Source organism: Telopea speciosissima, chromosome 5, assembly GCF_018873765.1.
Source record: "Telopea speciosissima isolate NSW1024214 ecotype Mountain lineage chromosome 5, Tspe_v1, whole genome shotgun sequence".
NCBI classification, from domain to species: domain Eukaryota; kingdom Viridiplantae; phylum Streptophyta; class Magnoliopsida; order Proteales; family Proteaceae; genus Telopea; species Telopea speciosissima.
In genome coordinates this window covers 54913554-54938505 of record NC_057920.1, presented here as the reverse complement: position 1 = coordinate 54938505, position 24952 = coordinate 54913554, and the positions used below count along the sequence as shown (strand labels likewise).

At 40.6% G+C, this 24952-nt stretch overlaps 1 protein-coding gene across 1 annotated transcript in view; it reads left to right on the top strand.

The window, feature by feature from the left end:
• The window catches only part of LOC122661979, a 140647-nt gene that overhangs the window by 26152 nt on the left and 89543 nt on the right, over positions 1-24952 (top strand). The window contains exons 3-5 of the mRNA XM_043857512.1: positions 3453-3600; positions 8975-9082; positions 24410-24567. Coding sequence (XP_043713447.1) covers positions 3453-3600; positions 8975-9082; positions 24410-24567 — 414 coding nt within the window. The remainder of the gene's footprint in view (positions 1-3452; positions 3601-8974; positions 9083-24409; positions 24568-24952) is intronic.

The following is a 24952-nucleotide window of genomic DNA, read 5'->3' as shown; positions in this document are numbered from 1 at the left end:
AACTAGTAGATAAATCAAGATTTATAAGAGCAATGGCAGAATTGTAATTAAATCCAAAGTTGAACGGCAAAGTTGAATGACAAACTAGTAGATAAATCAAGATTTATAAGAGCAATGGCAGAATTGCAATTAATCTGAAGTTGTAAAGGAGTGGCAGAACTGTAATTTAATGGAGTTAAAGAGAACTGAATGGGTTAAATAGAATAGCAATAGAGAATATAAGGGGTTTTATATAAATAATATAAGTTGTCCTTACTTGCAATTTTAAAGACTTAATGTCTTCTTCAACCTTGCAATAACACGATAGAAAGAGAGGCAGAGAGGTGGTGAACTGGAGTAGTTCCAGTAGAGGAAACTCCTTCTTATGAAGAAGATTCTCCCTGCAATTTCTGGAACAAAATCGCAGCACCAAGGTCTGCCGATCCCAACGAGAAATAGCCCCAAAATTCTACTAGCAACCGAATGGTGAGATCTGAAATCAGATCTGGCGGATGTCTTAGTTGCAAGTTACTAAACCAAGGCTAAAATAGGAGATTTAGGGAAGCAGGTAGTGGGTCTAAGGTTGGGAAGAAACAAAAAATTAAAGAAGAAATCGAAGAGGGAAAGAGAGGCAGGAAGAAGAAATCGAAGAGGGAAAGAGAGACAGGACGCCATGGCGTAGGTCGATAGGCACAAACCTCCAGCGCTAGGGCGCCATGACAACTATGATCATAGCAGGTCGGACAACAGTCCTGTAGAACTTTCATTTAAGCTTTAAAGGAATGTGTCGGTCACACAATACTCTGGTCGCACCTCTCCACTTCATCCATCCCACTTTAGTTCTTTGTGAAAATCATTTTCTATGTCACCTTCTTTGTACATGATAGGAACCCCAGATATCTGAAACAGTCACTTAGCTGTATCTCTCTCTCCTCAATTTTCACCATATCATCATCCATCACAGTGTGACTAAAGTTACACATCATATACTTCGTCTTTGATCTACTAATCCTAAAGCCTCTTGTTTCCAAGGTCGATCTCCACATCTCTAACTTAACATTATGCCTTGCTTTTGTCTCATCCACCAAAACGATATCATCGGCGAAGAGCATACACTAAGGTACCTCGTCTTGGATGTTCTTGGTTAACTCATCCATGATAAGCGCAAACAAATAAGGGCTTTGGCTTTGACCCTTATTGTAACCCAACCGTAATTGGGAATTCATTGCCCTGGCCTCCAACAGATCTCACACTGTAATGTAGAGGATATATCAAAAGAGTATTTGAGTCGGTTGGACCAACAAAAAAAGTCCACCCCGAGTGAGCGGAGGTACTAAACAAGATGGGTCGAATCATATATCAAATCGAGGCCTTGGAGAAGTTTGCCCTTTTTATGCATTCTGGGCACATTTCGAAGGTAAAAAAGCCCGCCGAAGTTTGAAATTTGAATTTCAAATATGAATATTGGCACAATTTTTGAATTTTGAATTATTGGCGCACTTTTTGAAATTTGAATTGTATTCGCCTTTATACAAGGTCATTTTAGGGTTTGTAATTTTCATTATGAAATCTATTAAAAATTGACATTTTCGTCCCTTTCTTCTACCTTGTGGATTCGAGGTCATCTGTGCTAGAACGATATCTAGCCCACCTTTCTTCTATTGCGTCACACTGGTCACCACACCCTCGTACATATCTTTAATTACCTCTATATGTTTACTTGACACCCCTTTCTTTGCAAGAACAAGCCGGATTAAATCTCTAGGGACTTTGTCATTGGCTTTCTCTAGGTCAATAAAGACCATATGGGGATCCTTTTTGCTTGTTCTACATCTTTCCATGAGCCTCCTCAGTAGGTAGATAGCTTCTGTCGTGGATCTACCTGGCATAAAACCAAATTCATTCTTCGAGATATGAGTCTCTCTTCTCAGACGGGCTTCAAGAACCTTCTCCTAAAGTTTCATAGTATGACTCATTAGTTTTATGCTTCCATAGTTATTGTAGCTCTGGACATCACCTTTATTTTTGTAAACTGGAACTACAATGCTTCTCCTCCAATCATCTGGCATTTTCCTTGTGATCATAATCTTGTTAAATAACTTGGTTAACCAAAATACCCCACATACTCCAAGGGCCTTCCAAACTTCTATTGGGATCTCATCCAGGCTTGGTGTCTTGCCTACTTTCATCTTTCTTAAGGCTTCTTTAACTTCCACCACACCAACTTTTCGTACATATCTTTGAAGTGTGGTGTCTTGATGAATAATGCAGTTAACCGATTCGGTCATATTCGAACTATCTCCATTTATAAGTTCACAAATATACTCATCCCATCTCCTTACAATGTCCTCATCCCTTAACAACACTCTTCCATCCTCCCCTTTTATACATGTCAATAGGTTTATTAGATGAATAACGAAGTTGTTGAACGAAAGATTTCAACCACATCAATTCAGCTGTAGTATGAGCCGTGGTCCTATACTCAACTTTAGCATTCGTATTCATTCAGTAATTCCACCCCTTCTGAATTCTTGGACCTCGCTTCTTAATATTGTGACTCTTCCATGCTGTGTCTTAGGAACCTCTTCAATATGGTCAGGATTGCTAGCTCCCGTTCATAGTTTTGCTACAGATGATACACGAGGAATCTTTTTATGGCGGTTCTTTCTTCTAATGACTGGCATATCTATGATTCTTGAACCTCACCATTGTAATTGTTTCTTACTCCTCCAAGTGACAAGTTTGCCCCCAACAAACATACAATAACTTGTGGTAGACTTCCTATCACCTTCAGCACCAGGCCATTTAGCATCAGAGTAACCAAGAAGATTAATATGTCCATGAGGTTTGTAAATGAGCCATTTTCCTGGAGCACCCTAAGATATCAGAGAAAGCGACACAGCCTCCAAGTGAACTTGCTGAGGTGATTCCATGAACTGGCTTATAACACCTACTGCAAAAGATATGTCTGGCATAGTCACCGTGAGATGGATGAGCTTACTGACTGGCCGTCGATACTGATGCTTGTCATGCTCTCTAGTCTCTACTGGGGTTTTTGGGAAGAATGTAACAGAAGATTATTCAAGAGAAGGCTAGAGAACTGAGAAGAATTTGGGAAGATATTGGTTTATTCCAGGGGTGATCTGGTGGTATGGAAGAGTTTGTAGTCATATGTATGTAGGTAGAGAACCATTTGGCATCAACTAGTAGAACATATTAGAAATCTGGGTTATAGACTTTGTACTATTTGTAGGAAGCTGACTAATGACTATAATGCTTTATTTTATGTTGCTTCATCCCGAATGTTTAGTGAATGGCTGTAGAAATGGCATATTGGGCCAAGCTTTAACTTCTATGGGTGTGCCTTTTTTTCTTTTTTATTTTTGAGCTTCTGATGGCACTTAGATCAGTTCATTACATCAGTCAGACTTGGTAAAATGTTGTGAAATGATTTCTTAAGTTGTAACATGCAGGATGAATGGATTAAGTGGGAAGAAAATGCAGAGAATATTTGAAGCACTTGCTCCTGAATATGTATGTAATGATGCACGCAACTTAGTGGAGTATTGCTGCTTCAGATTCTTGGCAAGGGATAGTTCTGACATTCATCCTTGCTTGAAGGTTTGTGAATTCATCAAAGTGAACAAAGTTTACCTTGCAGTATTTATTTGTTTCCTTTGCTTTTATGGTGGGCATCACTATGGCACAGGCAGAGCTTAACATTGCGTTAGTGGGTGGAGATGGGACTATATCCAAGCTCTGGGGTAGGACACATGATTCCATAAGTGAACTGTGTATTTTGAGAATGAATTATATGTGCAATTGTGCATCACTAAAAAGTAAGTGAAAAGTGGTTGCAATGTGGGGTATGTGACTCAGTTTTTAAAACTGAACCGGACTGGCAATCAAATTGACAGAACTGGAACTGCCCTTATTTTCAGTTCAGTCTGGATACTGGACCATCCTGTGAAAAACTAGAATCAAACAGGACATTTTTCTAAAAGCCATCCAGTTTTTGAAAACCGGCCGGTTCGATGGTACCTGTAATTAAAAGTTATGTTTAAAGGTCGAAGTAATTACCACCATGCTAGATCATTGGCATCCCATGGGCTTTCTCCTTCCTTTAGTGAGCTCCAGGCTTATCTATAGGGCTGGCCTCCATAGGCTTTCCTCAGTCGCCGATATCATCCTCTCTGATGGATGGTTCTCCCCTCCTTCTCCTCAGCTTGCATTCATTTGGAATGCCCTCCCTTCTATTGTTAGAAGGCCTGCTGGTTCGGGAGATTTGGTTTCTTGGACTCCCTCCTCTTCAGGCATTTTCAGCTCCAAATCAGCTTGGAACCTCATCAGATCTAGGGGTCTTATTGCTACTTGGCACAAGATTGTTTGATTCAAGGGGTACATTCCTCGGCATAGCTTCTGTGTCTAGCATGCTCTTTCAAACTGCCTTCCGACGCTGTCTTTCCTCGTCCACCGCCAGATCAACGTCTCTCCAGCTTTCTGCCTTTGTTGGAATGTCTCTGAAAGTGTTGAACACTTATTTTTTGATTGCTCGTTCTCCTCCACTATTTGGTCAAGGGTTCTAATCAAATGCTGGCCTAGAAGAAGAAGGATCCTTCCTTTCCAGAGAGAGTGGATATGGATTGACATGACTTTTGGGGGCAACTCCCTGTGTGATAGAATTGGCAAGCTGGCTTTCGGAGCTACTATTTCACATATTTGGATGGAGCGCAATGTTAGGAGATGGACTACAAATTCTAGATCTTTAGGCAGATTTGGGATTCCATCTCTTTAGGTAGGTCTGCTAGCCCCATGTATTGTAGGATTTTTCTCTTCTCTTCCCCCTGAATTCTGGGGGTTTCCTTATATTTTTCTCTCTTTGGTAATGAATTTTTATTCACCCAAAAAAAATTACCACTATGCTACATATGCTGCAATTGTTTAATAGCTCCCCCCCCCCCCCCCAGTTTTTCTTTATCTCAAACCTTTTGACTTTCTATTTTTCAAATTTTGATTTACCGTGGTTTGACTGGTCAAATCCACTCAAAACTGCTCAAAACCCAGAACCAGGCCTTTTCCAGTTTGATTCTTGGTTCAGTTTTGAAAACTATGATTTGAGTCCTAAAGATGCATAATGCAGAAATATCTATATAGTTTGAGGCCAGCCTGAACCTAGTCACTTGCATTATGGTGATTGATTGCAAATATTAACAGCCTCCTAAAATGTACTTGAGGAAGCCTGGGACCTTAATGTTAATATGTTGATTTGGCATCATTGTCCTGATGTGGGCCCATGTGGAAACTTTGGTAGCAATTGTCTTGTTTAATATTTTAGTACTTATTAGATTGTATATTTATGGCAGTACACTGGACATTATTGTGGTGGGGGGTAGATAGGATAAATCTTAGGTTCAGATTGTTCTCCCCTTATAACAAATCCTCGAGCAAACCCTCAAACAGAATTTAGGTTAACAGTATGGTCAAAGTCAACCTTGTCTGATGAAGGTCATATATCATATTTTGACCAATGTTCACAAATTGTTAGAACAAGTAAACCCCAAAGTAATATGGTGTTCTAACGGTCAGATTTAAAGTAAGGATCAATACAGTATATTAACAAACCCAAAACTCATTTTTTTTGGGAGAAATCTTTTAGTAACAGATCAGCAGTCCCAATCTGATTCAAACTATGGTCGAAGGTCACTAGGAAGGGCCTATTGAATGCCCCAAAGTGTTGAGGGAATCTGCTGGTCAAATTCTTCACAAGAGCATGAATCAACTTCAGCCAAAAGGGAACTAAAACAGGGCTGCTGCCAGGCTTGTGGTGGTGGTCCTTGGCTGTGTTATGATTCTCAGCAATAACAGAATATAAACAGAAAATAAATTGATGATGAACCCTTCCAAACCCTGGTTGAATCAATTTCAGCATACCCTAATAACGGTAGAAGAGATACCACTTGAGAGAAGAAACAGAAATATAGTAGAGGATATGACCTTTGATCTCCCACCAACAGGACTAGATTAGAATCCCTCCAATCCCAAGAGTTTCCCACTCTCAACTGTGTCTCACAACAACTCCTTTCACAGCAGCAACAAAGGCAATAGTCATTCTCATTGATAAAATCGTTGGATTCCTAGAATAAGCTACAAGCTTTGATATAAAAAGAAAGAGTCCCTAGCTATGTAAGAAAAAAGCTATGTAATCTATATTTACATAGCCAATAGGAAACATAACACAAGGACACCCACTATGCGTGATGAGTCTTTAAGTGCAAAAAAACTTAAAAATAAAAGATAGAAACAACTAAAAGTAAAGCCCATGACATGGGCTAAAGACAGGCCCACTAATGGGCTAAAGGGCCCATGTCAACAGGACTTAAAGAAGCCCAGCTTCTGTTAAGTCATTTGCCACTAAGGTCTGTTTGTTTTTCTTCTATCTTCTGGAGTAAGTTAAAAACTCCCCTGCATCATCTTGTCTTCATAATCATGCTATGCGAACACTTATCATTACGGATATTTGTTAATGTAAACACCAAGAAACATGAAGAAGCGAAACAGAGCAAAGATGACACAGATTTAATGTGGTTCACACACCAATATGATGTGCTACGTCCACAGGCAAAGCTGAAGATGATTCACTATGTAATGGAAGAAAAGTACAGTGGAGATCTCTCAAGAACACCAAAAGTTGCAGTGCAAGAACTCTCCCAGAAAACCCTAGCTCGAAAATCCAAATCTCACTTGTGTTACTTGCTTACACAACAAGACGATAAAACATATAAATACTCCTCCAGGACGGGTCGATCCATCGGGTCGGGTCATACTCTGCTACTATCACAGACCTCAGAAAAATTTCCATTCAGGTTGCCACCAAAAAGGTCGGAGTGGGCCAATCTTCGAAATGGGTACAAGAATTCGAGACAACATAACAATATTTCTAGTCATTTTTGCAAAAACAGTGTAGAATTTTCTTTCTAACTTTGTTCTCTCTAGGACATTGCATGGAGGGTTCAGAGGGAATTTCACAAAGTCCATGATTCCTTGCATTTGCTCCAACATCAAACTCTGTTTTTTTTTTTTTGGCTTTGGAGATTGTCTGTTAGACTTGTAAGTTTGAAGAGTTCTGTCTTGACTCTTGACACACTCTCGACCATGTTCTTGGACCAGTTGGGGGTTGTAGTGCAGTGAACAATCTTTGCACTCCGTGGAGATCAAAATAAAGAAAATTGTGTGATTTTTTCCCCTTACTTGGCAGTACATCCAAAGGAACAGGTTCAAAGGAAAAATGAATTGTGCATGCCATGCTCCATTGCCCTAGCTTTGTCCCTTGGATCTGGAACACTGGGAAGCCATTGCCATGTTCCTTGGAGACTAGTTGGGGATTGAAGTGTTCTAAGTGTAGTGCAGTGAACAAGCCATTGCCATTATTCTTGCAGACCAGTTGGGGATTTAAGTATTCAAGTGTAGTGCAGTGAACAATCTTTGCACTCCATGGAGATCAAAATCAAGAAATTTAGGCGATTTTCCCTTGGCCAGTACATCCAAAGGAACAGGTTCAAAAGAAAAATGAATTGTTCATGCCATGCTCCATTGTCCTTGCTTTGCCTCTTGGCTCTAGAAGACTGGGGAGCCATCACCATGTTTCTTGCAGACCAAAAAAGAATCTAGAAGCTCTACATCATATTCTAAAGATGAGATATTGCAGACACGGTAACTTACCATCCTGAGATGCCGGGACTGGACCCGAAAACTGTCCAGTCAGTGTGATGATAGCACCGGCTTGCTACAGAGTGAATCATAGGGTGGGAGGATGAGAAATGTGTATACTTTGTGATGAATCAGAGGAGGATGCTAACCATTTGTTTTGGGGAAGCAAATTGGTTTTTGCTGTGTGGAGGGGATTTTTGTCAGTGGTCGAGTGTGGCATGGACTTTTAGCTTCTATATTTTCAGTCATGGAGGAAATGAGGAATAGGAGGGGTCGGGAGCTCTGGTATATTAGAGGGCCAGAATTGTATTGGGCGATGATTCCTTTTCTGGTTTGCTGGAGCTTATGGATGGAAAGGAATATGCAAATCTTAGAAGCCAAAGAAAAATTGGTGTACTGGGTGGTAAGAAAAGCTAGTAGAACTTTATCTTTTGTGGTCCTGACTTTTTTTTTTGGTGGGGTGGGGGGGGGGGGGGGTTCGATACTCTCTGTTTAAGAAAATAGGGATGAATTTGTAAAAGGGTGGAGCGTTGGGATTTTTTTGTATCGAGGGTCCTCTATAAGGGTAGAAGAAGAGGAGGCTTGGTTGGACAGCCCAGCTTCGAGGTTGCTTTTGGATAATATTAATATAGCTTAGTAACTTACCTTTTCTGGAAAAAATGTTGCTCTTTGTTTTTAATTGTTTTCCTTTCATATGAATCCTACAGATAATTATGGATTCATGTTTGCAATTTTCACACAGGGCTACTTGATTTGTTTTCAGTTAATAGTTGAACTTTGGAACTTACCCTTCCTCTCAGTCTTCAGTTATTACTTAATTGAGAATTTGAACATTATTATTCTTAGAGGTGTGTAGCCGACCCCATGTAGTTGGGATAAGGTTGAGTTGTTGTTGTATTATTCTTAGAGAGTTAGAGGTCAGAACAATTGCCTAGCCATTGAGATAGTGTCATGAAATATGTGAGGTACCTTTGGAGACTTGAGTCAAGAAAGGCTTTACATCATCTGGCAGGACTTGGTGTTTAGACAATGTTAGCTTCCTTTGGAAGCTTTCTTTTCTATGATCCTAGACGACTTCAGAAGGTCTGCAAATGTTCAGGCTCTGAAGGGTACCTGTAAAACATTGAAGTTCTATAAATGTTTAGCAAGTGAGGTTAAAATCAGTGACCCTGCCTGTTGTTAAATTTCTTTCACTATCATTTAAGACAAGTATGTACTCCTAGAGTTGTTTTACCAGGTGCTTACCTTTGTTACATTTTCTTTTCAAACGGACTCGACTCTTTTACAGGAACCTGCATTTCAGAGGCTTGTTTTCGTAACAATGCTTGCATGGGAGCATCCTTATTCTGAAGACACTGGCTCAAGTGCTGATGGTCTAAAAACTGCTTCTTTACAGGTTTGGATCATTCTTGGAAACATTCAACATTATCATTTTCTTCCATCAGCATTGTAATTCATCATTGGGATTACTTCATAGCTTGTTTATTATTTTCTTTAAATGGGTTAAATTTAAATTATTCATCAGAAATGAATGTAGGTTTGAAGAAACTGATGATGAACTTTGCCTTTGGGGATGTGCTAGTACTCAACACAGAGTTTAGTCTACTGGAGTATGATGTATTTTTTTTTCTTCTGTTGGATAGGCAGAAAAATAAATTTTTAAAGGGAGGAAAAGAAGATGCCAAGGCCTACACGTCAGGCATACAAGGGCCACCCTAACCCACAATCCAACTAGACCTGCCTCACCCTGGAACAGAAATTTCTCACCCCCCTCTACAATAATTTTTGTGCTTAGGGACATCATCCTCCAATCCTTCAGATGTACCTTTCCTTCTAACCCAAAATGGTCATGGATGTCAGGCCTTCTGAGAAATGTCAGTACTTTTCTACATGAGATATTTAGCCCAGTTTCTCACCAGCACCCAGGATACACTTCTCAACAAGGCCACTTTCTCAAAAGCTTTATCTCCTTCGTATTGTCCTTCTCAGCGAGAGCCACCATAGTTAATTCAGCGACAGCAAAAATATGATGGTTGATGTGTACATGTATCATAGTTGTCAAGGAAATGCCTAGGGGAGGGGTTGGAAATAGAATGAAAAGGGAAAAAAGTGGGGAAAATAGGGATGTATAAGAAGGGAAGCAGCTGCCCCCTGCTTCTGCCACCACCACCACCGCAGCTGCTCAGCAGCGGTGCAAGTAAAAAGTGTTGAGGTATATCGGGTCCAGGGGAGAAGAGGATATCTAGATATTCTCGAGATTTCTCTCCTCCTCCTGGGACTCTTGTTTTGTGTATGAGTCTGTCCTAGTTCTAGTTTGAGTTGTTAGTTTTGTTTCTTTTCCTATTGTAACTTGGAATCCTATCATGATTAGGAATTCCCCTTCTTATTGTAATTTTATTTTATAAATACAAGCAATGTGTTAACAGGAATAAAACTAGAGTAATGCTTTGATGATTACTGATCACCCCAAGCCCTTTATTTATATTAACAAGAATAGAGGACAGAATTACATGTAAGCAATGTGGGACTAAACCCACATAATAGAAACAAGAATAAAGCAGTAAAAAGTCCAGAATACCCCCCACGGTATTCTGGCCCATATAATCCAACACTCCCCCTCAAGTTGGAGCATATATGTCGTGCATGCCCAACTTGACTAAGATAGGAAGAAACACTTTGCCACTTAGCCCCTTGGTGAACACATCGGCTAACTGATCAGCAGACTTCACAAAGGGAACACAGATGAGTCCAGCTTCGAGCTTCTCCTTGATGAAATGTCGGTCAACCTCAACATGCTTAGTACGATCATGTTGGACAGGGTTATGAGCAATGCTAATGGCTGCTTTATTGTTATTGTCATAATAAAGCATCATGGGAAGATGGATAGCGACACCAATATCTTGCAACAATCCTCTAAGCCACAAAAGTTCACAGATTCCTTGTGCCATTGCACGAAACTTTGTTTCAGCACTGGACCTTGCCACAACATTCTGCTTCTTGCTAGGCCACGTGACAAGGTTTCCACCCACAAAAGAAAAATAGCCAGAAATTGATTTTCTGTTAGTAGAGCCAGTCCAATTGGCATCAGTATAAGCTTCAACCTTCAAATGACCATTGGGAGAGAGAAGAATTCCTTTTTCGGGAGTAGACTTCAAATATCGCAAAATACGAAGGACTGCCTCCATGTGAGAGGAATAAGGATCATGCATAAACTGGCTCACCAAACTTACAACAATGGCTATGTCAGGTCATGTGTGAGAGAGAAAGACTAGTTTGCCAACTAATCGCTGATAACGGTCTTTGTCGACAGGTTCACCCTCTTTCTCCCTAAGTTTTGTAGAAGCTTCCATAGGAGTATCTGAAGGATGACAACCTAGCAACCCAGTCTCAAACAATAGATCTAGGATATATTTCCTTTGAGAAAGAAAGATGCCCTTTGAAGATCGAGCAACTTCTATCCCTAGAAAATATTTTAGAGTCCCCAGATCCTTTACTTCAAACTCACGGCGAAGGAAGTACTTCAATTTCTTGATAGCATCACTATCAGTACCAGTGACCACAATATCATCCACATAGACTATGAGAATAGTTACTTTATCACCAACTTGTCTGATGAACAAAGTGTGATCAGCATTGCTTTGCTTATATCCTGCTGAAATCATAGCCTTGTGAAACCTGCCAAACCAGGCTCTAGGTAACTGCTTCAAACCATACAAAGCATGCTTCAATTTACAGACCTTGCCCCTGGTCCTGTCATCAGAGAAACCTGGTGGAACATCCATGTATACTTCTTCCTCAAGCTCCCCATAGAGGAAGGCATTTTTTACATCCAACTGCTGAAGATCCCACACAAGATTTGCAGCACAAGATAATAATACCCTTATGGTCTTGAGTTTCGCCATTGGTGCAAATGTCTCTTGATAGTCAACTCCATAAGTTTGGTGAGATCGATGTAGGGGAGAAAGCAATCAAAAACTTAGCAAAAGGGGATGAAATTTGGGGCGAGTGGTCTTCTAATGGTGCTGGATCACTCCTCCAAAAATCAGCTTCAATGGAAATCTGAAACCCCCAGATCGATAATTGTCAGGGCTTTAAGAAAACCCTGATGTTGGGAAGGATCGATTTGAGGAAACCTTCAAAGAATGGAGACAGGAACTTGGAGAAATCTGCTGCAGGTCTTGATCTTCAAGAAGGGGGATTGATTTCTTATTGAGAGATGAAATCAATCCAAAAAAAAAACACTTGAAGCTTCAAATATCACAGGCAGGGAGGCTGGTTCCTATCGAGCAGAATTTTTTTTGTCACTGAATTAGGTGATGGAGGGCAGCAACTGGATGTAGCGATCACCTCATCAGTGCTGCCCTATGGGAGAATGGAGAACAAAAGAGAGGAGAAGAGAAGGAGAAGAGAGAAGGAAAAGAAGTGAAGAAGAAGAAAAGAGATCGAGAATAGGGCTCTGAAAAACCCTAGTTCGAAACCTGCTCTGATGCCATGTTAACAGGAATAAAACTAGAGTAATGCTTGGATGGTTAATGGTCACCCCAAGCCCTTTATTTATATTAACAAGAATAGAGGACAGAATTACATGTAAGCAATGTGGGACTTAACCCACATAATAGAAACAAGAATAAAGCTGTAAAAAGTCCAGAATACCCTCCACGGTATTCTGGCCCATATAATCCAACACAATGTGAGGGAGGCTGTCATATTTGACAGTTCTTTACTCTTCTCCATCTTCTTCTCACCTTCTCGGTTCTGGTTTCTATTAAGCGTGAATTGCTACATGGTATCAGAGCATAACCATTAGATTGCTTGTGCTCTGCGATTCTGGTTTGAGAGGCTTCTAAAATCTTTTTCTTTAAAGGGTGCAGCACCGTATGCTGCATATTGTTGAGGAATAAACCCTAGATGAAGTTTTCAAGTGAAAACTAGGGTGTTACTGCTACTGTGTACCTGGTGTGAAGAATCGATTGGAGATTTCAAAGTTGAAGCTTCTGTTTATGTTACAGAATACTTCTATCTATGTTTGTGATCCAATCAGTGGATCACTATTACTTTGAAGACATTATTTTTGAAGACAGAATATTCTCTTCTTCTTCTTCCTGCGATACCCTAGTGAGGGGATTATTATCGAGCTACTTCTCCAATCGATCCAATAACTACTGTGAGTTTTGTTTTGTGATCTAGTGTCCTTCTTCAGGTACAGCATTCCATTCATCATTCTACAGTTTTTGAGTTTTGAGTTTTCAAAATCTATCCCTGCCGATAGGATTACTGCTGCCACTTTAGGGTTTTCAAACCCTATTTTTGTCGATTGCTTACTGCTGCTATTTTGGGGGTTTTCAAACCCTTATTCTGCTGGTTCTTGTTACTGCTGAAATTTCGCTGCTTCTGCCTTTGGGTTTACAAACCCTACTTCTGCCAATTGTTTCCTGCTACTATTTTCGGGTTTTCAAACCCTAATTCTGCTAGTTTCTTTTATTGTTGGGATATTTGGATCTTTACCAACCCTAATCTGGTTCTAAGAGAGAGCCGATTGTGACATTATTCCTGCTACTGCTGCTGCTTCTTGGACTTGATAAATTATCCTCATGGCTGATCCTAAACCACCAACGGACAATGTCCAAGTTCAGATTACCACTATCAAACTCTTGAGAGTGTCAAATTATCTCTTATGGGCCCAGGCTGTGCAAGCATTCATTCATGCCAAGGGAAAAATCAAATATATTATGGATGATCCTCCTATTGTTGATCCCAAGGATTCTGCCACAGTCACAGCTCATGATGAGTGGATGTGTGAGAACACTATTATTAAAATATAGTTATGGAACAGTGTTGAACAAACTATTGCATCCAATTTGATGTTTCACATCCTTGCTAAGGATTTGTGGAATGATTTGCGTGAGAGCTTCTCTCAAGAAAAGAATATCTCCCACATGTATGACCTCTATGAGAAGCTTTTCACTTTCCAACAGGGAGATAAATCTTTGAATGAATACTTTGCCAGTTATAAAGGAATGATTGAAAAACTACAGGTACATCAGCCCCTCACCACCAATTTGGATCAGTTAAAACAACAGCGAGCTGAATTTCATGTTGCTAAATTTCTGGCTGGGTTGCATCCAGACTATCAATCTGTGAAAAGTCAACTACTCACAGGAGAGAAAAGGTTCCTTCTGTCAATGAAGTTTTCTCTCGCATCAATCGTTTGGCTAATCCATCTAACTCTGGAAATACTACCAAAGAAAGCTCAGCCTTTGTTGCTAATCGTGGTCGCAGATATGATCGTGGCCAATCCAAGGGCCGTGGTTGAGGTACTAGAGGAAGAGGTACCAGCTATCAGTCTTTTGACAAGTCTTCCCGCCAATGCACTTATTGAGGGAAGCCAAATCATACTGTGGATACCTGCTGGGCTAAACATGGAAAACCTGAGTGGGCGAATGAACTAGCCAATGCTGCTACAACTGACACTGCAACTGAGAAACCTACCAGTGAAATGAAACAGTGTTCAAATACTTCATCATTTGTGTCCCGTGATGATTACAACCAGCTAGTCAAACGCCTCCAACAACTTGAAGCTGCATTTGCCTCCACCTCTATTGACTACTGCTACGCTAGCCTATAAAGGTAGCCTTCTTCCCTTCTTCTACTTCATTGCTTATTGATTCGGGTGCTTTCTATCACATGACTAGTAAGTCAAGTATGTCTCCATCCCCAAGGATTCCTCCTGGATCTGGCGCAAAATTCTCCTCCTTCGCCCTCTGGCTCTCTCAACCATCTGCTCCTCCATTGCTGATGGGTCATCTACTTCCTTATGGCTCTACCCTTGGTACCCCATTGGAGTTCTCTATAACTTCTTTGGACCTAGGGAAATCTACTCCTCTAGGATCCCAAAATCCGCCCCTCTTTCCTCCATCATCTCTCATGGCAATTGGTTCCCTCCTCCCCCCTCCCCCCTGGTCTTGCGGACAAGGTTTGTTGGCTTCCCTCCAACAATGGCCTTTTTAGCTATTAAATCTGCTTGGAACCTAGTTAGATCTCAAGCCCCTACTGTCCTTTGGCACAAGCTAGTCTGGTTCAAAGGTTACATCCCCCGCCATAGCTTCCTTGCCTGGAGAACCCTTAACCTTTGCCTCCCAACCCAAGCCTTCCTCTCCCACCGAAGAATCCCAGTCCCCCCCTCTTGCATCTTCTGCTGGAATGGCTCCGAAGACATTAACCACCTTTTTTTCGCCTACCCTTTCACTTCCACCATCTGGATAAATCCCTGTCGTTCATCTGGCCTCGCAGCAGGAGTCTTCTACGATTCGCTCGAGAGTGGCTTTGGTTGGTCATGACTTTCCCTGGATGCACCACCTACGACATCATTGGCAAGCTTGTGTTTGGTGCTACTTTTTATCACATTTGGATGGAGAGGAACCTTAGGAGATGGACCTCTAACTCTCATTCTTTTGACTTGATTTGGAAAGCCATCTTTTAGGATGTCTCCTCTAAGCTCAGTCTTTTGCCTCACAAGGCCTTTTTGCATTCCCCAAGGAACAGGCATATTGTTGTTTCCTGGGGTCTAGATAGTGCTCTTTTACGCCCCCTCCCCCCTTTTAGCTGGGATCGGGGTATCCCCCCCTCCTTCCCCCTTTGTATATTCCTCCCCCCCTCTTTCTCCCTCTTGCCCCTCTCGGGCTTTGGTAATATAATTTTTTATTCACAAAAAAAAAAATTTATTTTCTTCCATAAATTTTGTTCAAACCTCTTCCAACGTTATCCTTGCTAATGGTTCCTCCACTCCGGTAACTGGTCATGGAACTGTTTCTCCAACATCCTCCATGCCGTTCTCTCCTGTTCTACATGTTCCTAAATTACCTTTAAATCTTCTATCTATTAGTCAACTTACTAAGTCTCGTCATTGTTCTGTCACATTTTATCCTTCTTTTTGTGTCTTTTAGGACCTTCAGACAAGGAAGATGATTGGTGGAGGGCTTGAGCGCAATGGGCTGTATTACCTAGATAGTACCGGACCTTCCATTGCTGCTACATCCACTATCATACCATCTCCTATGCAATGGCATGTATGCCTTAGTCACCCATCCATATCTAAACTTCATCTAACGGTTCCTAGTTGTAAGTCCACATCTCATCTTGAATGTAAAGCTTGCGAACTGGGTAAACATCACTGTGCCTCCTTTCCTGCATGTACTTTACTTAGAAGTTCTTCATTGTTTTTTTTAGTTCATTCTGGCATTTAGGGTCCGTGTCGAGTTCGAAATAGGTTAGGATTTTCTTATTTTGTTAGTTTTGTGGACGATTATTATTGATTCACTTGGGTTTATTTGTTGAAAGCCCGTACTCAATTTCTTACTATATTTGAAATTTTTTATCAAGAAATAAAGAATCAATTTGCTACATCCATAAAATTTTTTTGTTCAGATAATACCCTTGAGTACACTCAAATTGACATTTCTGATTTTTGGCTCACCCATGGTATTATTTACCAAACTAGTTGCTCTTACACTCCACAACAAAATGGTGTTGCTGAACACAAAAATCGACACTTACTAGAAGTTGCTCTATCTATTATGCTCCACATGAATGTCCCCAAACGTTTTTGGTGTGATGCTGTCCTCACCACTTGTTATCTTATTAATCGTATGCCGTCCTCGGTTTTACATAATAAGATTCCTTTTTTTATTCTTCATCCTGATCGTCCTTTATTTTCCTCTCTACCACGTGTTTTTGGTTGTGTGTTTTGTGCACATCCTTCATCCCTCCATCGATAAACAATCTCCTCGGTCCATTAAATGTCTATTTCTTGGTTACTATCGTACTCAAAAAGGGTATAGATGCTTTGATCCCATTTTTAATACACAATTTATTAGTGCTGATGTTACATTTTTCGAAAATAGTCCTTATTTTTCTCCTACTTCTGTAACATCCACAATGCACAATGATCTTCTAGGTCCACCACTACCTGTCACCGTTCCCCTATCTCAACCAATTCAAATCTATCAACGTCGTCGCCGTCGACCACTGACCATACCCTCCACCACTGCTCCTATACTGGCCTCCATTATTCCGCCAACTGTACCTGATCCATCCCCTGTTGTTTCTAATGTTCCGGCTTTGCCTACTACTACAGCGGACGCCGATCAGCCCGACACTCAATCTGACTCTGATGCTAAAGGCTCCATCGACTTACCCATTTTTGTTCGTAAAGGTAAACGTTCTTGTACTCACAAACCCCACAAATCCTTAATTATCTATCCTATTGAGCACTATGTTTCCATTTCTCACCTTCCTTCACATTATCAACGCCTTGCTTCTGCTTTATCTACTAACTTTATACCTCACACCCACCATGAGTCATTCTCTCACCCTGGTTGGAAGGTTGTCATGGATACTGAGATGGATGCTTTATTATCTCGGAATACTTGGACTCTGGTTTCATTACCTGTTGGGAAGGATCTTGTTAAGTGTTGGTGGGTTTATACTATCAAATATAATCCAGATGGATCTATTGAGCAGGTTGAAGGCCCGCTTAGTTGCTAAAGGCTATACTCAAACATATGGTGTGGATTACTCTGAGACTTTTTCTCCAGTTGCTCGTCTGAACTCTGTTCGTATTCTTATTTCTCTGGCTGTTAACTTTGATTGACCCTTATATCAAATGGATATCAATAATGCATTTCTCTATGGTGATCTTCAAGAGGAGGTTTATATGAAACAACCTCCCGGGTATGTTGTTCAGGGGGAGTCTATCAAGGTTTGCAAGCTTCGTAAGGCAATTTATGGGTTGAAACAATCTCCAAGAGCATGGTTTGATAAGTTCAGCTCCATTGTCACTCAGGTTGGATTCTCACAGTGTTATTCTGATCATTTTGTTTTTGTTCGCCGTCAGAATTCAAAGGTAGTGATGATGGTAGTCTATGTGGATGACATTATTATATCTGGGAATGACGCTTCTGGTATTGCCCAAGTTAAAGCATTTCTTCATCAACATTTTTAGATGAAAGACTTAGGTATTCTCAAATATTTTCTTGGTATTGAGGTTTTGCAAAGCAAGAAAGGTGTCAGCTTATCTCAAAAAAAAATATGTCCTTGACCTTCTGACTGACACTGGAATGCTTGCTTCCAATCCAACAGATACTCCCAAGGACCCTCATAAAAAACTTGGGTCTATTGAGAGTGAGGATTTTTCAGATTTTCATCAATACAGAAGATTAGTCGGCAAACTTAGTTATCTTACCACTCGCCTTGATATATCCTTTGCCATTCGAATTATTAGTCAATTTATGTAGTGTTCATTGGGATGCTGCTTGCTGTGTGTTGCGATATTTGAAGAGTGCTCCTGGTAAATGACTTATTTATCGACTTACTCGAAATGCTAATTTGGTTGGGTTCTATGATGCTGATTGGGCTGGTGCTGATGGTGATAGACGTTCTACTTCTGGTTATTGTACCTTTGTGGGTGACAACTTGGTCACCTGGAAAAGCAAGAAACAAACCACCGTTACTTGATCCAGTGCTAAGGCCGAATATCGAGCTATGGCACATACTACAGCTGAATTGATGTGGGTAAAATCAAGGAATTAAGTATCGGAGCGTATCGTATCGTCTCGGCCGATACGTCTCGGTATCGGTCATGGCCGAGACGAGGCAGGTCGAGACGTATCTTTTTTTTTTAAAATGTAAATGTCTCGAATGTATCGGTATGTATCGACCGATACATATCGATACGATACGATACGGTCGATACGTATCAATACAGACGAGACATGATTTAAACCATTATTTTATTATTTTTGAAATAACGATACATATCGAGACGTATCGAGACGTCTCGATACGTCTCGATACGTATCGGCAACTTAAAAACCACATGGGCCCAAGTCTTCTCAAAACAGAAAACTCGAGCAGGAGCAGGCTGGCGGAAAAAAAACAGTTCCAGCTTTGAGAAACCATAAAAAAACATCTTTAAACTTGGTTTTTGCCAAAGATTTGTTGAGGGCTTTGATTCCTTTGCCAAAAACGATCCTAAAGGAAGTGAAATCTCATCATTTGCTGCATCTAACAGCCCACATTCGAAATCAAAAGGTGTTCTTGAAGGGCAAGGTAGGTATTTTGAAAAAAGTTTGATTCTTTTGTTTAAATCTTTGATTTTTGGTAATTTTTTTGCTATGATTCAAAGGGAATATGTTAAACTAACTTAGTATTGCATTCTTTGTATACATTTACAAAGATTTGAGTTCAAAATCCATGTTTCTTTGCATTTTTTACCCAAAACCGAAAATTGCTTCTTTAAAATGATTTTTTTTTTTTAATTTTCTTCTAAAATTTAAAACAAATGCTAATGTATATAATATATGTACTATATTATGTATAGATCTATCACATTCCAAGAAGATTATATATTTACCCTAAAATCTATCACAATAGTCACTCTTATTGTTGAAGACCCTTACAGACATGACTTTGATCCACCCCGAAATTCTTCATGGCAATTGAGTGACTTTACATGTAAGAAATTTCATCTTTTAATCTTTTATAACAATTTCAATGTGCCGCACTTGTCTGGTTATTGATTATTCACAATTCGTAGTATATATGCATGATATATGACACAAATTGCTTGTTTATATTGTTTTTATTGTCCAAAAGTGTATTTCCATGTGTATTTTGATCATTTTCATGCGTTTCTGCACTGATCGATACGTATCTCCGATACGATACGATACGTCTCTTAAAATCGCCCGACCGATACGATACCCGATACCGATACTTAAATCCTTGGGTAAAATCCTTACTCCAGGAATTAGGGTTTCCCATCAATCAGCCTATGCAAATGTTTTGTGATCTTGCCGCTATCTATATTGTGAGTAACCCCGTCTTTCATAGGAGGACAAAGTACATCACTTCGTTCGGGATGCTGTTATGAAGAAGTTGGTTGTTACTCCATTTGTCTCTACTTCCAATCAACTTGGTGATATGTTTACAAAGGCACTGTTTGGACCTGCTTTTCGTCGAAGTTGTTCCAAGCTGGGTCTAGGTGATTTATATGCTCCAGCTTGAGGGGGAGTGTCGAGATATATCGGGTCCAGGGGAGAAGAAGATATCTCGATATTCTCGAGATTCCTCTCCTCCTCCTGTGACTCCTATTTTGAGTATGAGTCTGTCCTAGTACTAGTTTGAGTTGTTAGTTTTATTTCTTTTCCTATTGTAACTTGGAATCCTACCATGATTAGGAATTCCTAACATGATTCGAAATTCCCCGTCGTATTGTAATTTGATGTTATAAATACTAGCAATGTGAGGGAGGCTGTCATATTAGTTCTCTTCTCTCCATCTCTTCTTCTCAGCTTCTCGGTTCTAGTTTCTATTTAGTGTGAATTGCTACAAAAAAAAAAAAAAGGAAAGAAAAGAAAAGAAGAAAAAGCGCTATCTACCAGTTCTCAGCTTCTCGCAGTCTCACTGTCTTCTGAACCATCATCGGGGTAGTTTCCCTTGTTTTGGGCATTGAGGCAGAGAAGAGGAAGAAATGATGCAATTGCTGCTTACGAGTGGGTATTATTTATTTTTTATTTATTGAGTAAAACAATATATTTTTACATTTTAGATATTAACCCTTTTTAAACTTACAAGCAAAGGGAAGAGTTCCTTATTTTACAGTTAAGTCCCCCTTTAAAATTAATAGTATGGAGGAAATAAGTTTTAAAGTATTTTGCATATAAATGCCCCTTTTTATAGAAAACTTCTTGCTCAACTTAGTGCCGCCTAGGTGACTACCTAGACGCCAAGGTGTCTAGCCACCACCTTGGCTCACCTTTGCGCCTTGACAACTATGACAGGTATAATTTGGCTTGGATTTTGGAAAAAAGGGTCAAAGAGCCAGTCAAACAAATCAAGGATAACAAAAAAGTTGGGGATGGATTATATGGGTAATTATACGTTTAGACTTGATAATTTTTGGGACAAAAGTATGGAATATAGTATATAAATTATGTCTAATAACAATGGCATTGTAAAAGATGTTTTGAGTTCAAATCAATGATATATCTCAAGGCAGTGTACAGTTTTGTATAAGAGTCCATTCAGGAGGTCTTGGCCTTAGTTTCCTCTACACGGGCATATGTGTCCTTTTCTTTTCGAGAGAGCAATAGGGCGGCTGACTGGTTGGCTAATCTTGCTTGTGATACTGGGTCCTCGGTCACTTTCCAGCAGGGCAGTCTGCCTTTGGGAGTTCTTCAGGGTATTCTAAGGGAGGACAGGGCTGGACTGCCTGTTCTCAGAAAGTAGTGCTTGTGGTTTTCTTTTCATAGCTGTATGGTCTTGGTAAGGAATTGCTTTAGAGAGTTGTTGAGTGTGTTTGCTCCTTGGGTTGGGGTAAGGTGGAATGTTCCCCCCTTGTATTCTTTCATTACTTTTGGATTTTAATAAAATTCTAGGGGCCGGCCCGGGTCCCAGGTAATGTTCGGGTTAAAAAAAAAAAAAAGAAAAAACAAGAAAAAAAAAAGAGAGATAACCCTGAAACTCATCGAAGAAAATAAAAAAAGGAGATACCTTCAAAAGGAAACCAAAATTAACAAAAAGTTGCGATTCAAACTGATTCACTGTGACTATAGTTCCAGGTTTCGGTTTTGAGCCTGGTTTTGCCCAGGCTCAAAACAGAAATATTTCGCGAAATGGTGAAATTTCAGGCAAAACCGCTGGATGGGTTCGATTGGTGGTTTCAAGGCCCAAATGGCCAAATTAGCTCCTGAAACTTTTAGGAAACTCTATTTTAGGCCCTCTAAACATAGTGGAACCTGAGCTCCATAACCCTCTAGATTTCCCTCCCAGGGTTACTGCTACATTTCTCAAGTAAAGAAGGACTGAGTATCCTTTGGTCAAGTCATTGGAAAACCTCTGTTCCCTGATAGGAGAACCAACATTTTGGACCATTTATCCTTGCTTGCATCTGCATTAAGATGCATGCAGATTCTTCATCTCTTTCCTCCATTAAGGTGGCTGATGATGAAGGTCATTACTTCGCCCAAGAAATCTGCTACGACTGGATCCCCCCTTATTGTCCGACATGTAAGGTCTTTGGTCACTCACGGTTCCCAATTTCTGAAGTAACTTCCTGCTGCACTGCGCTCCCCGTGAATGGCGAGGATACCCGTGTCTCTTCGCCTCCAATCTCTGTTGGGAAAGTCCTTAGTCGGGACTGAAGAAGCCTCAGCTTGCGTGGAGCTCGACCCAACTCACAGAAAGAATATTTCTTCTATCTAACCCCTCAATCATTTCCTCCTGCCACCTCTGATCCCTTGATGTCTCCTAGTTGGTGGCGAAGGAGACACCACTGGAAAGGAGCCGATTGCCATTGTTACTCCGTCAGATTCTGCATGTGGTCATGACTTGGTTGCTCCCTTATTACCGAAGGTCCTTAGCCACTTTCTGATCGTTGGCCATTGCAGATTAGCAGACCTGACCTCTGTCGTCGTCTCTGACAACTCTCTTCCCCATACGCCTGCTATTCCTGCCACCTCCCTGATAGTATCATTTGTGTTGTCTAGTGGCCGCCATCATCCCTCAGTCCACCCCTCCCGAAGATCTCTCCCTTTCTGTTGCTTTTGTGCTCCTACCGACATCAACTACTACCCTGCGAGGTTTGTTTGGCCTCTCACCGCCTTCTACTTCGAATAAACCTTTGCAGCCTAGCCCTTTGTTTGGCCTCCTCCCTAGCCCATTTCTTCCTTTGGAGAGGCCCCCACCATCACTGTCAACCACTATCTCCCGACTACTGCTTCTGGGCCCTCTCCACCAAGGGTTTAAACACTATTGATGGCCCTGTTACCCAGGGCCACTTATCTTAGTTTAACCAATAGCGGCTTGCCTACTGGAATGGCCCGTGAGGCCCAACTTCCTCCTCTCAAGCCCATTATCTTCCATCCTGTTCGCCTCCTCTACCTCTCTCTTGGGCATGGACCTCGTCACTAATCTACCCGACCTGCGTATGAACCACTTGGACCCTTCTCCCAAGCAGGGGTTCTTTCCCACTCCCCCCTCTTCCCTCCTTTCCCGCTGAGCCCTTCTCCCTCCCCTCTGTTCAAGCCCTCACCCCTGCTCTTGATCGTTAATTTTTCCCCCTTTGTTTTTGCCAACGGCATCATAGTTCCTCTCTAAATCCCAAGAAGTTGTCCCACCTGGCCTCTTCTTGGCCAGCTCTGAGATGCTCATGCTGCTCCTGTCCCTCCCTGCTTGATGGATCAGGTGGTCTTCTGGATCCCTGGAAATCCCTTGTCCAATCAGGTCGAAGTGCGATCTCATTTCAAGCTCCAACATGGTCTCTTCTGCTGGCCCGATAATGATGGTTTTTTGGCCTTCGATGAGAATGGATATCCGTGGTCATATCTCTCGTGGGCCATTTTGTTGCATTCAGGTGGGCAAGTTTGCATTTATTGTGGCTATTTTCATTTTCTGGTTCGAGTGCAATCTCTCAAGAGTCCTAGTACCACATTAAGTTCCGGGCATGATGTAAACCACTTAGAATGTTGTTGCTGCAGTGCTGCTGCTGAAGCAAGTTATCCTCCGTTTGTATCACAAATGTGGGCTGTATCACAAATTAATTTTTGGGAGAAGTGATATTCCTTCAACTTTGAATCTTGCACAAATCTTCCAACAATGCAGCAAATTGTCACTTCTGATGCATTCCACTACTGCACAACAACTTGTTCTACGCTTGTAGGGGAGTGATTTGGCCAAAATTCACAAAAACCCAACTTTCCCAACCATTTTTGTCGAAACCAGAGAAGTGATTGAAATGTGCATTTTATACTTAAGGACGAATTGATACCGACACGAAACATTTTGGCAACATTTCGCCGAAACAGAGAAATTTTGGCCGTAAAACTGCAAACCTTCCATATCATTAATGATTTCATTTTGACATCTGAAAAATTTCGTTAAATATGGCAAAATTTCACCAAACTTTTGACCCACGTGCACCACAATCTCACTGCTATATCAAATAATATAGAAATCTTTTCTCTTTCTTCCCCAATCAAGTTTCGCCAATGTGTTTTATTTATTTATTTCTTTTTATCGTTGTTGGCACAAGCCCATTTAAAATGATTGCAAAGCTGTCATACCCTTTTGAGTTAAATGGGAAAGGAGTCATTAGAGTCTTGAATCATGCTGAGATGTATGTCTTATTATGTAATATGCTTATTTTACCGTATGGAAAACAACTTTGGTATTTGGTAATACTTGAATAAACTTACGATGGGAACAACTCACTATTTGTCCTTATTTCCACCTCAGCATGATTCAAGACCTCACACCTTGACATGCTCTGGGGATTTCTTCAATGGAGTGAGTCTTCCTGAATAGTAGCCTTTTTAAAATGGTTCATTTTCTGTGAATCTACTTTGGAGCATTATCCTTTTTGTCTTCTCCTACCTGATCCTGCTACACAATGTATTGGACTGTGTCTAATAACTGCAAGACTTCATGGTGGTGCATATTCAATGATGTTCATCAAATAAACTGTTTAACTAACTTGGTTATGCTAGCATCAATTACAACTGTCCTAGCGTTGTCATTTACCCAAAGTGTCCTTAATATGCATTTGATCTTTAGCATTTTGTGTATTTAAAATGTATTTTCTGAAGTCTTTTCTTATTTTTCCAACATTCAGTTTTACTATTTTGAGGGATATTAGCTAAAACATAATATTTTATAGACATTGAAGGGGAAGCTTGTTGGGGAAGAGGCTTTTGTTCGTATTGCTCCAGCTGTTGCTGGTGTGGCTGATAGGTCAACTGCACATAATATTTTCAAGGCTCTTGCTGGAGATGATCAGGGAATCTCTTTAAGCTCGTGGACCACATATGTTGGTGAACTTCTCAAGTAAGCCTAAAATTACTGTTTCTTTGCATTGTAGTTCAATAGCATTTGGTAAGATTGTTTTAATAGCTGTCAAAAGGTATCTTATATTAGTATTTGTCAGTACATTAAATATTATCCAGAGATCCTAAAATATATTTGCTATGGTTGTAGAAGTGTGTGTATTAAGAGCTCAAAATGTACAAGAAAATATAGTAAGGTGATCTGGCTTCAGTTATTTGGTGACTTGCTTCACCACATTTTCTTGTGCTGCGTGACTTGCTTCGGGTGAAGGAAGTTGTCTTGAGGGGTATTGATTAGTCACCTTCCTATCCACCTTTCTTTCTTCTTCCATCAGATGGTTTTTTCCCATGTGGTTTTTCATCATCTACAGGAGAGTTTCATGTTT